Raw genomic sequence first — 15,440 nt, 5'->3', positions numbered from 1 at the left:
TTTTTGAATCTCTTAGATCTAAAAGAGCATCAGAGCTCAGAATTTAAGAGATTTTTAGAAAGATAATTTCGTGTATATGTGTAAAATATCTGATACGTAGGGTGGTGCCATCGTATAGTCAAACATATTAATCTATCTGCAACAAAATTTAAGTATCTGCTAGCATTAAAAGGCATACCAGGGCTGAGAGTGCTTGCCTAACACTTCTGGGTTCCATCCCTAGCACTGCAAAAAATAATAATAATAAATAATAAAAGGAATACCAATTATAAGTAGCTTTGTGTTAGTTCAGCTCATGTTTTGCTCCACCAAATGAAGTACAAAAGACATTCTCAGTTTTTAATCATTCTGAATTTTGAAAATATAGAACAGGGACGGTAGACTTGTCTCAGAAAATCAAATCAATATTTACATATAGATATAATTTAAGAGTGTAAGTATTCCTTTTTCATATTAACCCCAAATTTTTTATAACTACACTATTTTAAAATCCCAATATGATTGCTTTTATTTCATAAGAAGCAAATTCGTAGGACAGTTGGAGGAAAAGAAAAAAGAATATATGAACACTATCATCATGTTCTCTGTTCCCACCCCCACTGCCCAAATCAACTGATTTTAAACTAAGTGTCACATTAATAATAATAGCAAAAGCATACCTGCATTAGATTAAATCTTGCCACTTCATTAATAGGAGCATCAGAAATTATGCCATACTGTTCTGGATTGACAACTGCAGGACAAATGAAGCAAGCTAACAGGAGATCAGTACACATTGCCCTGACCTCCCCGACTTCCAGTCTATCTACACAGGAAAGAGTTTTGTACATCTGTGACACAATCCACCTCAAACTATGTGGAAAGCAATATGTATTCTGTTTGAGATAACCAATAAATTTGTTCACCAATGCCACCAGTTTGGCTTCATTGGATTCCACCATCTCTTGAACCTTTTGCCTAAATCTATCTGAGCCTTTCTCTCCAAAGAGTTTTTCCTGTTGATATGGGGAGAATCTCTCAATTAACTTGTTTGGATCTGTTTCCAGGTGATCTTCATCTTCGACAAGCAGTTGCATGATTGGCTCATGTAAAGTAGCTGTGAGGAAAAGTTTGGCAGAAAAGAGTCCCTCAGAAAAAAGTTTAAATAAGATGCTGAAGGCACAAGTTCCTCTCCTCAAAAGTCGCCTGGGGTTGTCACTTTCTTTAAGTTCAAATTCAATCAAGTATCGCAAAACCTGAAGGAGGTAGCTTTCATCTTCTTGCATGATACAGTTGCCATACAGGGAGGTAAAAACTGTGTAAATAACACTTTGTGTGTTCTCCTGATTAAGTTTTTCTCCAGCAACCAAAGAGGAGGCAATAAGACGAGGATTTTCCCTTAGTCGACTCAAGAATTCTCCATAAGCAGTCTCCTGAAATCCCAACTGCTTATAACCATCAACAAACTGTGTATCTTCCAAAATCTTGGCATGCTGGCAACATTCAGCAGGGGAAGCTTCAGCACTAAAAAAAAATAGTATCAAACAGGCAAAATAATATCAATAGCAATAATAATATACATACTATACTGAATCATGAAACTATGAGTTGACTATAGTCCCAACCAAGAGATCACTATGAACCACTAAAATCTTTTAGAGCAATAGCATATGAATTAGTAAAGATAAAACTATGAAGTACAAAGGAGTCTAATTTCTTCATATAAAATCAAGTTCAATGAAAAGTGTCAATTTGTATATACTAACAAATATTGCCCAGAGCTGCACTCTATTGATTAATTAAAAAACTGTGCCAGGGGCTGGGGATATAGCTCAGTTTGTAGAGTGCTTAACTGTCAAACACAAGGCCCTGGGTTCAATCCCCAGCACCAACACCCCCCCCCAAAAAAAAAAAAAAAACTGTGCCAGGTACAGTGGTAATGCCTATAAGCCCAGCTACTCAGAAGGCAGAGGCAAGAGGACCATGAGTTTAAGGCCAGCCTCAGCAACTTAATGAGGTCCTCATCAACTTAGCAAGAACTTGTTTCAAAATAAAAAATAAAAAGGGCTGGAGATGTGGTTCATTGGTAAAGAACCCCTGGGTTCAATTTCCAGTTTAAAAAAAAACTGCTTAGTTAAAAACTGTTTGTTTATGGTTTTGAACACAAGAAAATTTATAAATATTCAAGTACTAAAAAAGTAATCAAAACTAAGTCTAGGCTGGGGTTGTGGCTCAATGGAAAAGCACTTACTTAGCATGTGTAAGGCACTAGGTTTGATTCTCAGCACCACATATAAATAAAAATAAAGGTTCACTGACAACTAAAAATTATTAAAAAAAATAATAATACTTAGGTCTATGTTTGGTATATCGTTCAACCTTTCTATCTGTATTGGTATATACATAAGCTACAGAATCACATCCTTCAACAAGGTTTTTTACTTCTCAAAGCAAATCTTAATAATATAAGCCTAAAACAGGATGTAAAAATCTATAACACTGTTTACAGCAGCGCTATCCACCCCTATCCCCACCCCCAACTTACCTTTACTAAGGTATAACACAGTGCCTAAACCTCAAGTGTGCAGCTTGGTTGGTTTTTATATATTTATGTATCCAGTTACAAAACTCAGAATTAAGATGTTAACAGTTGGATTCAGTGGTACACACCTGTAGTCCCAGCTACCTGGGAGATTAAGACAGGATTAGTTGAGCCCAGGAGTCTGAGACTAGCCTGGGCAACATAGCCTGACCTCATCTCAAAAACAAATCCAAACAAAACAGACATGCACCATTTAAGTACCCAAAGAATGCTTTTGCATGCCCATTCCCAGTCAATACCATCCTTGCAAGTCCAAGAAGTAACAATTATTCCAATTTTCATTATCAAAGATCAGTTCTGTTTCTTTTTGAATTTCAAAATGACATTTTTTAATATATGACTTAACATTATACCTCGGCACTATTATTCTATTTTTTTCCCCTTGCAATAATGGGGATTGAACCCAGGAGTGAACCACCCACCACTGAACTCCATTCCCAGTCCTTTTTATTTTTTATTTGAGACCAGGCCTCCCTAAATTGCCCAGGCTAGCCACAACCTTGTGATCCTCCTAACTCAATCTGCTGAGATACTGGGATAACAGGTGTGCACCTAACAACACTCCTATTCTTAGAGTTAAACACTGCTTCCTGGAACAACAGAACACTGAGGTATTAACACAATAAAATAGGTGGTTTCTAAACCTAAAATGTACATATACAATATCAAAACATGGAAGTGTATATATTAAATGATATATATGAGAAAAGTAGGATACAATGTAATTTACTCTATACAACAATAAAATATATGTAGAGACAAAGTTAATTAGTGTGGTATAAAATGTTAATGCTACTTAATTGATAAAATAAACTGTTTTATAAGCACAGACTCAACACTGATTCAAACTCTCTTCATACACTTGATTGGAAATAAATTGAGTTACAGTTAGCATAGTATTAGAATGGTTCACAGAATTTCTAACCTGAAAATATTGTCTTTACCTGGTTATGATAAGCCGATCCAAATTAATTCTCTGTTGCTTTGCAATCCATGCTGTACGATACAACTTTTCAGCTGTCTTAAGTACATCTGCATTGAGCCTCTGAATGAGCTGTTTCTCAGAGTTTACATATAAGCGCTCCTGCTTGAGGTGATGGGCCAAAGTATGAATATCGAGCTTCACCATTTTCAAACGTGGAAAAGGTACAAAAATCAATCACTAAAAGTAAAAAGACAAAATTTGTTTGTCATGTAAATTCTCTTCTAAAATCAAAAGGGGTAGGAGAATACACTAAGATTTAGATTACACTTAGTACCACTATTAACTCTAATTTTTAAAATAATCTACATATTTTTATTACAAAAGTTATTACATGTTTTTAAAATTGGTAAACACAGGCAGGAAAAAGTTCCTAATAAGGTCACTGTTCAGAGACAGCTTCTACAAACACTTTTAAATCCAGTGTCTACCTACTAGCCCTGTAGTCATCCTTGACCGTGCCCTTTCATATCACAATCAACACATTCTGTTGATTCTATCTTCAAAATATATCTCAAATCTGACTATTCCCTACTTCCACTGCTAGCTAACCACCACCTCTCACCCAGAGGTCTATGATCACCAACTCCTAACTCACCACCCTGCTTCCTTTTTTGAACATCTGGAGTCTGTTCTTTTCATAGGGTTAACTCAGATCACTTTATTCCAGCAGGAAACCACCCAAAGACTTACCTCACATTTAGAATGAAATCTGAAAGTCCTACCTGACCTCCTCAGCTACCTCTCCAGTTTCATCTCCACCGTTCCACCCTAGCTCATGCAGCTTCAGACATACCTGTCTTCTTGCTGTCTCCTGAACAGGCCAAGCTGGTCCTCCCTTAACATCTCTGATCCCTGTCTAAAAGTATTTCATTTCTTCTAGCTCTAAGACTAGTGCCTTCACTTTAAACAGGTTTCTCTTGCTTACATATTTACTTAGATCTACTCAGACAACTGTTTCTAAAGTAGAAAAGATTACTTCCTAAAAGCACTTGCCCCTAGATAGTATTCTACTGCAGACATTTACTTGCATGTTAATCGTACTTTTTGGATGGCTTCTCCACTAAACAGTAAATGCCAACAGGGCCAGGACTGAACAAATATTTGCCAAAGATATAAATGAAATCACACAAATTTTGTTTATCTAGTGGCTAAACGGATACAAATAGTACATATTTTTAAGCATTATTATTTAAGATATACTCTTGAACCTAGAATGTCTGAAAAATGTTTTGCATCAATAATAGAAACATCTATGACAGATCACAGAACACAATGTCATGCATCCATGACAGATCACAGAACACAGTGTCATGTGTCCAGAGACACATTAAAAATGAAACATGCCTGTCATGGTGATGCATACCTGTAATCCTAGCAACTTGGAAGTCTGAGGTAAGAAGACTGCAAATTCAAGGCCAGTCTCAGCAACTTCCTAAGACCCTAAGCAACTTAGTGAGACCCTGTCTCAAAATAATAAAAAGGGCTGGGGATATAGCTCAGAGATAAAGCGCCCCCAGTTAAATCTCCAATACCAAAAAAGGAGAAAAAAAAGAAAGAAAAGTGAATATTTGCCAGATGTAAAAAGGATGGTGGGCAGGTAGAAACAAACCAAGCAAAGGCATGTATGTGCAACAAAGTATAGTCATAGGGGCTGGGGATTTCGCTCAATAGTGGAGTGCTTGCCTAGCATACTTAAGGCCCTGGGTTCCAAATGATAAAAATTATGATAGTACATTTAGATACATACACATAGCTTGCTATAGCCTGGGGTTATATGTGTGTGTATGTGTTAAGAGTGAGAACTGAGAAAGAAAAAAACGTATAAAGGGAGAGAAGGCTGCAGGGATAGAGGGTACCCATAAGTTAGAGTTAAGAAACTTGAATTTTGCACTATCACTGTTAATGGGAAGAACTTTAAATGGGATTAACATGATTAAATTTATATCTGAGAATATAAAAGATGAGGAAGCAGGGTACAGTGGCACACACTTGTAACTCCAACTACTCAAAAGGCTAAGGCAGGAGAATTACAAGTTTCATTGCAGTCTTGGCAATTTATTGACACCCTGACTCAAAATTAAAAGGGTTGGGAATATAGCTCAGTGACAGAGCACTCACCAAGTATGTAGGAGGCCCAGGTTTGATTCTTAGTACCAGAAAAAAAAAAAAAAAGATGGGCTGGGGTTATGGCTCAGCAGTAGAGCGCTTGCCTAGCAAGTGGGAGGCACTGAGTTCAATTCTTAGCACCACATATAAATAAATAAAGGTCCATGGACAACTAAAAAAAATATTAAAAAGAGAGAGAGAGGAGGAAGTGGGGATGAGAGTAAATGAAGACAGACTAAGAAACTGTTCATCACCAAGGAATGTTGCAGTTGGGCAATAGGAAAACAGGACAAATTCGAAAGATGTAAGGAGGTAGAAAATTCAAGATCTGTTGACACCTACATATGGAAGAAGTAAGGTAGAAATTTCCAACTCTGGTAGACAAAGAGGGTGTGGTGTTATTCATCATAACTGAGTACATGAGAAAATATTTTATAAACAGAAAATTGTTCCTGGAATGGTTCAAAATTCTTAGAAATTTGCACATTTAATTTTCACAACATTCCTGAGACAGGTACTTTACAGCTTAGGAATCTAACTAAGTCCAGGGATATCAAGAAACTTGGCTCACACCACATAGGTGAGAGGTGAGAGATCCATATGATCTCTACATACGCCTTGAACAACTTTCCATCAATTTAAACTCAATTATGTTTATTTAAAAAAAAAAAAAAAACTCTTCTCCTCTGAAACCACAATCTCTCCAAAACCCTTGTTTTCCAACTTTTCAACATCTGTTAACAACTACTATTCTTCCTATAGAATCCTCTTGCTGTATCTCCTGTCAGCATTCTTCTTCATAGTTTGTCATTTGACACTTAAATCCCATCCTAGGGGCTGGGGATATAGCTCAGTTGGTTGAGTGCTTGCCTCGCAAGCACAAGGCCCTGGGTTCAAATCCCCAGTACCGCAAAATAAATAAATAAATAAATCCCATCCTTAGCCGGGCACAGTGGCACACACCTGTAATCCCAGCAGCTTGGGAGGCCGAGGCAGGAGGATCTTGAGTTCAAAGCCAGCCTCAGCAACAGCGAAGTGCTAAGCAACTCAGTGAGACCCTGTCTCTAAATAAAATACAAAACAGGGTTGGAGATGTGGCTCAGTGGTTGAGTGCCCCTGAGTCCAATCCCCGGTACCCACCCCAGAAAAAAGTTCCATCCCTACAGCCAAACTTTGTCTCAATTATTTAACACACCACCAAATTAATATATTTAAAGGACCACCATTATTTACTTTTCTGCTTTCAACATTTTCAATGGTTTTCTATTATTTTCAAGCAAACAGCTCAGTATTTAGGTATATGGCATTTACAGCCTTCTGAAGCCTGGTCCCAAATAATCTACTTTCCATTGCTCCATTATATGAATCTTTTAAATTCACAAAAAATTTTAAACTTGAAATCCTAACAGAAACCCTTTTTCAGTGACCTTGCATGCCCTACATTTCTGCAGTACTAACCTGATAATCAAATATGCCCTGCAGTATACCCTTCTGTTGCCCTGACAGGTATTTAAGTAATCCTACTAACTTATATTTCACATGTTCACATCCTATCACCTTCTGAAAATAGATTCAAAGACTTTCAGGCTATGATGTCTAATATTTTAGCCACTAGACACATGAAATTGTTGAATTAAAATCAAATTTAAAAATGTATAATACAGGAGCTGGGGTGTGGCTCAGTGGTAGATCTTTTGCCTAGCACAAGTGAGGCATTGGGTTCAATCCTCAGCAACCCAAAAAGAACAAATACATAAAATAAAGGTATTGTGTCCATCTACAACTAAAAAATATACTTAAAAACTATAAAAATGTATGACACATACTATTTATTTATTTACATTTTTAGTTGTAGATGAGCACAATACCTTCATTTATTTATTTTTAGGTGGTGCTAAGGATCAAACCCAGTGCCTCCCACATGCTAGGCAAACATACCAACACTGAACTAGAACTCTAGACATTTGTTTATTTTTTTTGTACTGAGGATTGAACAGTACTTTACTACTGAACTACATCCCCAGCTCTTTTTACTTCATTTTGAGATAGGATCTCACTAATTGGTAGGCTGTCCTCAAACTTGTAATCCTTCTGCCTCAGTCTCCCAAGTCATTGGGATCACAGGCATGCACCACCATGCCTGGAAAATTCGACTTTCATAAAACATTTTAGTTGAATTTAAATCCAGTTTCATAGTCATACCAGCCACCATTTCCATTATTAAAGAACCATATATACCTAGCAACTACCATGTTAGACAGTGCAGACACAGAACACTTTCACATCACAGATAATTCTATTGAATAGCACTGCTCTAGGGCACAAAAAAATGTCTGAATCATCTCTGAACTCCTCAAAAAAAAAAAAAAAAAAAAAAGTATCTCACACAGAATAAGCACTTTAAAAGTACCTGTTTCTTTCATTTCAATTCAATACAATCAAGTTTACCTTGCCAGATTAGTGTTCATATAAGTTTTTCTGTTATATTAGCAAAAGGATTCCTAAGATTCTTTTGCTTTTTAACTCAGAGTACTGTAATTATTTTTGGCATAGGGTGGAGGGGGGGCAGGTACCAGAGAATGAACACATGGGTGCTTAATCACTGAGCCTCATCCCCAGCACATTTTATTTTGAGACAAAGCCTCCCTAAGTGGCTGAGGCTGGCTTTGGACTTGTGATCCTCCTGCCTCAGCCTTCCCAATAGCTGGGATTACAAGCATGCACCACCACACCAGGCAATGCAAGAGTCTTGATGGGCTCTAGATTGAGGAAAAAGAGAGAAAAAAGCCATTTTAGTGACACCAGAGAAAGCTTAATATGGATTAGATATCTGTATTAGAAAAAGTGTTGATTTTATTATGAATACACTGGTATTGTAGTTTACAATAGGAGAATATTGTACTTTTAAGAAATGCACTCAACAGGATGCAGTGGCACATACCCATAAGCCCAGCAGTTTGGGAGGCTAAGGGGGAGGATCACAAGTTCAAAAATAGCCTCAGCAACTTAGACCCTAACCAACTGAGCAAGACCTTGTCTCAAAATAAAAAATAAAAAGGAATGGGGATGTGGCTCAGTGGTTAAGCACCCCTGGATTCAATCCCTGGTACCGAAGGAGGAAAAAAAAAAAAAAGGTGTGGTGGAAAGGGAGGGAGAAAGGGAAGGCAAGGCACTCAAGGGCTGGAATGTAGCTCAGTGGTACAGTGCTTGCCTAGCATGTATGAGGTCCTAGGTTCGATTCCCAGCACTATAAAAAAAGGGGGGAGAGAGAGAGAAATGAACCCAAGTATTTAGAAATGAAGTGTTAAGATATTGCAACTAAGATGGTTCAGCAAAAAGTAAAATACAAACTTTTTTAAAGTAGCAAAATGTAAAATGAGTTGTGGGTATTCTATTGAATACTGCCGAAATGAGTAGTGGGTTATGGTGATTATCCTTCAAGTTTTTGTATGTTTCAAAATTTTCATAACTAAAAACAGGAGCTAAGCATAATGGTACATGCCATAATCCCAAATACTTGAGAGGCTAAGGCAGGAGGATCCTGAGACAGGAGGTCAGCCTGGGCAACTTAGCAGGACCCTAAAAAAGGCTGTGGATGAGGCTCAGTGGTAGAGTGCCCCTGAATTGCAAACCTCCTGCCTCAGCCTCCTGAGTTGCTGGGATTACAAAGCATGCCTCACAGGACATATTTGGATTCATACTTGGAATCCTATTTTGTGTAATAAATAGCATGTGCCTCATTACAATGATATTGCGCCTTTCTCTACTGCTCCCATTAGACTAAACTCAGGATAAAGATTAATTCAACTCAGGGGCTGAGGCTGTAGCTCAGTGGTAGAATGCTTTCCTAGCATGTGGAAGCACTGGGTTTGATCCTCAGCACCACATAAAAATAAACAAACAAACAAACAAATAAGTTATTTTTAAAAAAGACTTACTCAACTCAGCATCCTAGTATAGTTGATGACAGAAGTTCAGAAATGTTCACTGAACTCAATTCAGCTAGTACCAAATCTACTGACTTGCACAATTTGAAAAAAAAAAAAAAATACAACACATAAAATATGTAACAATAGCAAACAGATACTTTTTAAAAACAACAGTTGAAGAGGTAGGAATGTACTTCAGTGTCATAGAGTACATGTGTGGCATGCTAGGCCTTAGGTTCAATACCCAACACCAGGAAAAAAAAAAAAAAAAAAACCTAAGGAAAAGGGTTTGCTGGGTACACAGCTGAAATTCCAGCTACTAAAGAGGCCAGGGTAGGAAGATCACAAGTTTGAGGCCAATCTAGGCATCTAAGCAAGAAACTGTCAAAATTAAAAAATGAGCCAGATGTGGTGGCCCACACTGCAATCCCTGTAACTCAGGAGGCTGAGGCAGGAGGATCTCAAGTTCCAGGCCAGCCTTAGCAACTTAGCAAGACCCTAAGCAACTTAGTGAGATCCTGTCTCAAAATATAAAATCAAAGAGACTGAGGATGTGGATCAGTGATTAAATGCACTTGTGTTCAAACCTCAGTACAAAAGAAAGAAGGTTGGGATATAGATCATTGGTAGGGCACCCCTCGGTTCAATCCCTAGCGCCATAAATTAATTAATTTTATAAAATGGCAGGGAATGTAGCTCTGGTGATAGAGCATTTGCATAGCATGTGCAAGGCCCTAGGTTCAATCTTCAGTATTACAAAAAAAAAATAAGTAAATAAATAAAGTTGCTTTGCTCTTCTAAGACACCACTTAAAACACAAAAGAATTTAATAGTCAAAAGTTAAGGAATAGAATAAATAAAATATACCCATGCCGCTGCCTGTAATCCCAGGAGCTCTGGAGGCTGAGACAGGAGGATCACAAATTCAAAGCCAGCTTCACCAACTTATCAAGGCCCTAAGCAACCTAGTGAGACCCTGTCTCTAAATAAAATACAAAATAGGGCTGAGTTCAATCCCCGGTACCCAAATAAATAAATACATAAAATATAGACATAAATAACTAAAAGTAGAAAAAATTTACCAAACTGATGACGACAGGAAAGCAGAGACAACTGGCAAATAAGTTTATTTAAAAGTGGCACATGCCTGTAATCCCAGCAACTCAGGAGTTTGAGACAGAAGGACTGAACGTTGAAGCCACTTCGGGCAACTTTGCAAGACCCTGTGTGAAGATTATAAATGAAAAGGACCAGATGGACTGGGGATGTATTTCAGCAGTAGAGTGCCCCAGGATTCAATCCGCAATGCAGGAAAAAAAAAAAAAAGTAACAATATCAGAACAAGAAAATATTAAGGTTAAACTAACATTTCTTTAGACTAATTATGACAAGAATTCTGCTGTTTTTCCTCACTGAGCCCTCACAAACCTGTGTCTTGTGAGTTCCCCTTATCCCCATCTGACAGTTTAGGAAGGTATTGACAAGTGTAGTAAGTAGCCAAGTCATAACATAGATTCAAAGGATTCAATTTCTACTCCAAAGAAGCACTTGCTCTCAACCAATGAACTTAAAGGTTTTGTCAGCAACATCTGCTTTTTTTTTTTTTTTTTTAAGTTGTTGATGGACCTTTATCTTATGCATTTATATGTGGTGCTGAGAATTGAACCCAGTGCCTCACACATGCTAGGCAAGCACTCTACCACTGAGCCACAACCCCAGCCCCAGCAACGTCTACTTTAATTTCCAATTATGTTAAAAAGTGACTTCCTCAAGTTTTTTTATTTGTTTGTTTTTCACTATCAGTTTTTACAGAACTTTGGCTTCTGGCAATATCTACGTCATTTGAGTTTTCCCTCAAATACCATATAAACTGGCAAGGAGGTAGGGAAAATTGAACCCTTGCACACTGTGGGTGAGAATGTAATTTTGTATAGCCAGTACGGAAAATAGCCAGGAAGGTTCCTCAAAAAAAATGAAAAATAGAACTACTACTTGATCCAGCAATCCCACTACTACCTACATATCCAAAGGAAGTCAGTATGGCAACACTGTATCTGTATTTCCATGTTTACTGAAGCACTATTCACAATGACCAACATATGCATGAATGGACAAACAAAATGTGGCATATATACACAATGGAATATTAATGAGATTCAACTATTTAAAACAAACAAACAAACAAACAAAAAAGCTGGGGGTGGTGGTACACACCTGTAATCCCAGAAACTGGGGAGGCTGAGGTAGGAGGACCACAAGTTCAAGGCAGCCTCAGCAATTTAGCAAGGCTGTTAGACACTTAGGGAGACACTGTCTCAAATTTAAAAATTTTAAAAAAGAAAAAAAAAAAAAAGGACTGGGGATGTAGCTCAATGGTAAAGCCCTCTGAGTTCAATCACTGGTACGGGGGTCAGGGGATCCTATCATTTGCAACAATATGGATGGAACTGAAGATCAGTAAGCCACATACCGATAGACAAGTACCAAATAATCTTATGTGGAATTTTAAAAAGCTGATCTTATAGAAATAGAGAACAGAATGATAGTTTCCATAGGCTGGTGTCTGGGATAGGGGAGATGTTTAGTAAAGCATATAAAATAATAGGAGGAATAAATACAAGAGATCTATATTACAGCATGTTAACTATAGTTAATGATGATACAGCGTATTCGTGAGAAATGCCAGCAGTGTGGATGTTAATTGATCTCACCAAAAAAAAATGTTTAACTACATCATGTAAAGAACATGTTTTTAGCCAGCTTTAACCACTTGACAATAAACATGCTTCAAGATAGCATGTTGGTGGGCTGGGTTGTGGTTCAGTGGTGGAGCACTTGCCTGGCATGTGTGAGGCACTGTGTTTGATTCTCAGCTCCACATACACTCAATGAATAAAATAAAGTTCTATCAACATCTAAAAAAAGACATCGTTTTGTTCATGATAAGCATATAATTTTATCTGTCAATTAAAAAAATAAATTTGAAAAACAAAATACCATATAAAGCAACAGGGATTCCCAGCCCTCATAGGAATTTACATTCTTTTTTCTTTTCTTGCAGTGCTAGGAATTGAACCCAGGGTCTCAAGCATGCAAGGCAAACACTGTATCAATAAGCTATACCATCACCCCAAATACTCTATTTCTTCTATCTGCAAAACATCCTGATATGAAACTAGAATCTCAGAATTGGAAAGACTATTAAAAACTATCTTCTCTTTCCAGGCACAATAGCACACATCTGTAATACCTGCTATTTAGGAGGCTGAGGTAGGAGCACGGCAAGTTTGAGGCCAGTCTGGACAACTTCGTGAGACTCTGTCTCAAAATGAAATAAAATAAAGGGTTGGGGGCTGGGAACATAGCTCAGTTGGTAGAGTGCCTGCTTTGCATTCACAAGGCCCTGGGTTCAATCCCCAGCACCACAAAAAATAAATAAATAAAGGGCTGGGATGTACCTAAGTTGTAGAATACTTGCCTAACATATGTGTGGCCCCAGGTTCAATCTCCAGTATAGCAAAAAAAAAAAAAAAAAAGCAACCCAACATCTCCAATTTAAATCACAAACTTTTTCTAAAGTTGTTTCACTATGACAAACTCTGATAACACAGTTCACAACAAAAAAGACACAACCTCTGTTCTCATAAAGCAAACTTAGCTTTGAAGTCAGAGCAAGTAAATTACGACAAAAGGGGAGATAAGAGTCTAACATTCAAAAATCTAAAAAACAGAGCGCAACAATTTCCCTCATAAAACCAGCAACTGTTTCAGACCTTCTTATACTGGTCTTATTTTTATTACAGATTCCTAAGTCTCAAAACTTAGAACCCGTCCTTCTTCTCAGCAACAAAGCTGTCATCAAGTTCAACCCTCATATCTGTCCTCAACTTTCTAATTCCTCTGCAAATAATCATATTCATTAGCATGTATCCATGACAATTGAAAAAATTTCCTAATATGTACTCAGTTTCTTCTCTTTCCAATCCATCCCACATTGACAGATTAGTATTTCCATAACATCTCTGAAATAAACCTTCCAATCCCTCCCAAGTTCCCTTTAAAAGACACTACTGACTTCTTAATAGTGTCAGAATATATTAAAACATATGCAGATGTCCAGTGGGAACCTGTGTGCTCCATTAAGTTTGCCTTTTTATGCTTCCAATCACAGGAATCAAATCCAAACCCCAGAAAATTTTTCATGTATTTAGCAAGAGAATCCCTCCATCTTCTCTCACCCCTTACCAAGTTCACCAAAACCTGCCCTAGCCTGACCAGGTCTGAAGTCTAAAATAAGCCTTTACTTACTGTCCTTCACACAAGAAGCCCAGAAATCCCACACACTTTATCCCATAGAACCCAATTCCTGGACCCTGGGTTGTACCTTACCCCCTCTAACCTCACCTCCTGCCCTACCCATCTTTTCCATCCTTTTCACAGTGATATCTATAGCACAAAGTCAATGATCAGAAAAATGCCTACAACTTGCACCCTTTCGGGAAAGCATTCCTTTACCTTCTTGCTTTAACTGAATCCTGGCTTCTCACAGGAACATTGCTTCTTTTGTAAACATCTCAAGCATAGCTGTTTTCTCTCCCACACCTTTCACACTCTCAAGAGCGTTTCGCACCATCCTCCTTCCTCATCCACTAAAAAACCCAACTTTGGCTCTCACATAGACTATATGACGATCTTTTCTTACACCCCCATCATCAACAAACACATGACCCCACCACGACTTCCAAAACTGTTGATCCTACCACCTTTTTAACTTTACCCTTCCCTGTCTTACTTACCTAGCATAAATTCAATGGCAAACATTTTAATCACTTTCTTGAATGTACTCTCAATTTGCCCCTCACTAAACCACAATTCCAGTTAAATTCAATGTTCTGCCTTGTCAACACCTGTGGATAGGAAAACACACACGCACACACGCACACGCGTGCACACACATGTGCTCTGCACAGCATCACTTCCAATTCATGAACATAAACTCCAGATGGGCCCTTATTTCTGCACAGCATGCACACTCTACTTCCAGTTCATCCACCGTTCTCCCTCTCTCCAGTCAGCGGATTCATATTGTCTTCTCCACAAACCCAACACTTCTTTATTCTCCACAAACCCACCCATCCTTATTCTCAGCTCCTTGATTTCTACCTCACTAAGAAAACTGAAGCAACAGGATTTCCCACAGTACCATAGGCATAGATGTATACATATATACATATATACATACATACACACATACATCAGTACGTACACGCGTGTGCTGAGCTCTTTTTCGGAATGAAATGCTTTGCCTTTCTGCTGGTCAAAATCAACCCTCTCTTTTTAAAATATGTTTTAAGTTGTTGATGGACCTTTATTTTACTTATTTATTCATATGTGGTACTGAAAATCGAACCCAGTGCCTCACACATGCTAGGCAAATGCTCTACCACTGAGCCACAACCCTAGCCCCCAACCCTCTTATGAACACTAGTTTCCTCCCTAATATCAAAAACACTTGGAGCACCAGGCATGGTGGAACACACCTGTAATCTCAGTGGCTCAGGAGGCTGAGGCAGAAAGATCACAGGTTCAAAGTCAGCGTCTGCAATTCAGCTAAGTTGTAAGCAACCTAGCGAGACCCTGTCTCAAAAAAAAAAAAAAAAAAAAAGGGCTTGGGATATAGTTCAGTGGTTAAGTGCCTCTGGGTTTCTGGGTTCAGGCTCTGGTACACACAGGTACACACACACACACACACACACACACACACACACACAAACCACACTTGGAGCACCCCAAGGTTCAACAGTCAGACCTCATTCTCTTTTTATACATACTGCCCAAG

The 15,440-nt window shown here is 38.1% G+C and overlaps 1 protein-coding gene across 1 annotated transcript in view; it reads right to left on the bottom strand.

Moving 5' to 3' along the window:
- Window positions 1-15,440, bottom strand: part of GAPVD1 (GTPase activating protein and VPS9 domains 1) — an 88,362-nt gene that overhangs the window by 50,494 nt on the left and 22,428 nt on the right. Inside the window, 2 exon segments of the mRNA XM_079113857.1 lie at window positions 660-1,503; window positions 3,526-3,743. Of these exon segments, the coding sequence (XP_078969983.1) occupies window positions 660-1,503; window positions 3,526-3,710 (1,029 nt within the window). The 5' untranslated portion in view covers window positions 3,711-3,743.

This window comes from Sciurus vulgaris (genome assembly GCF_902686455.1).
Source record: "Sciurus vulgaris genome assembly, chromosome: 15".
In the NCBI taxonomy this organism is placed as follows: Eukaryota; Metazoa; Chordata; class Mammalia; order Rodentia; family Sciuridae; genus Sciurus; species Sciurus vulgaris.
This window is presented reverse-complemented; position numbering and strand designations above follow the sequence as displayed.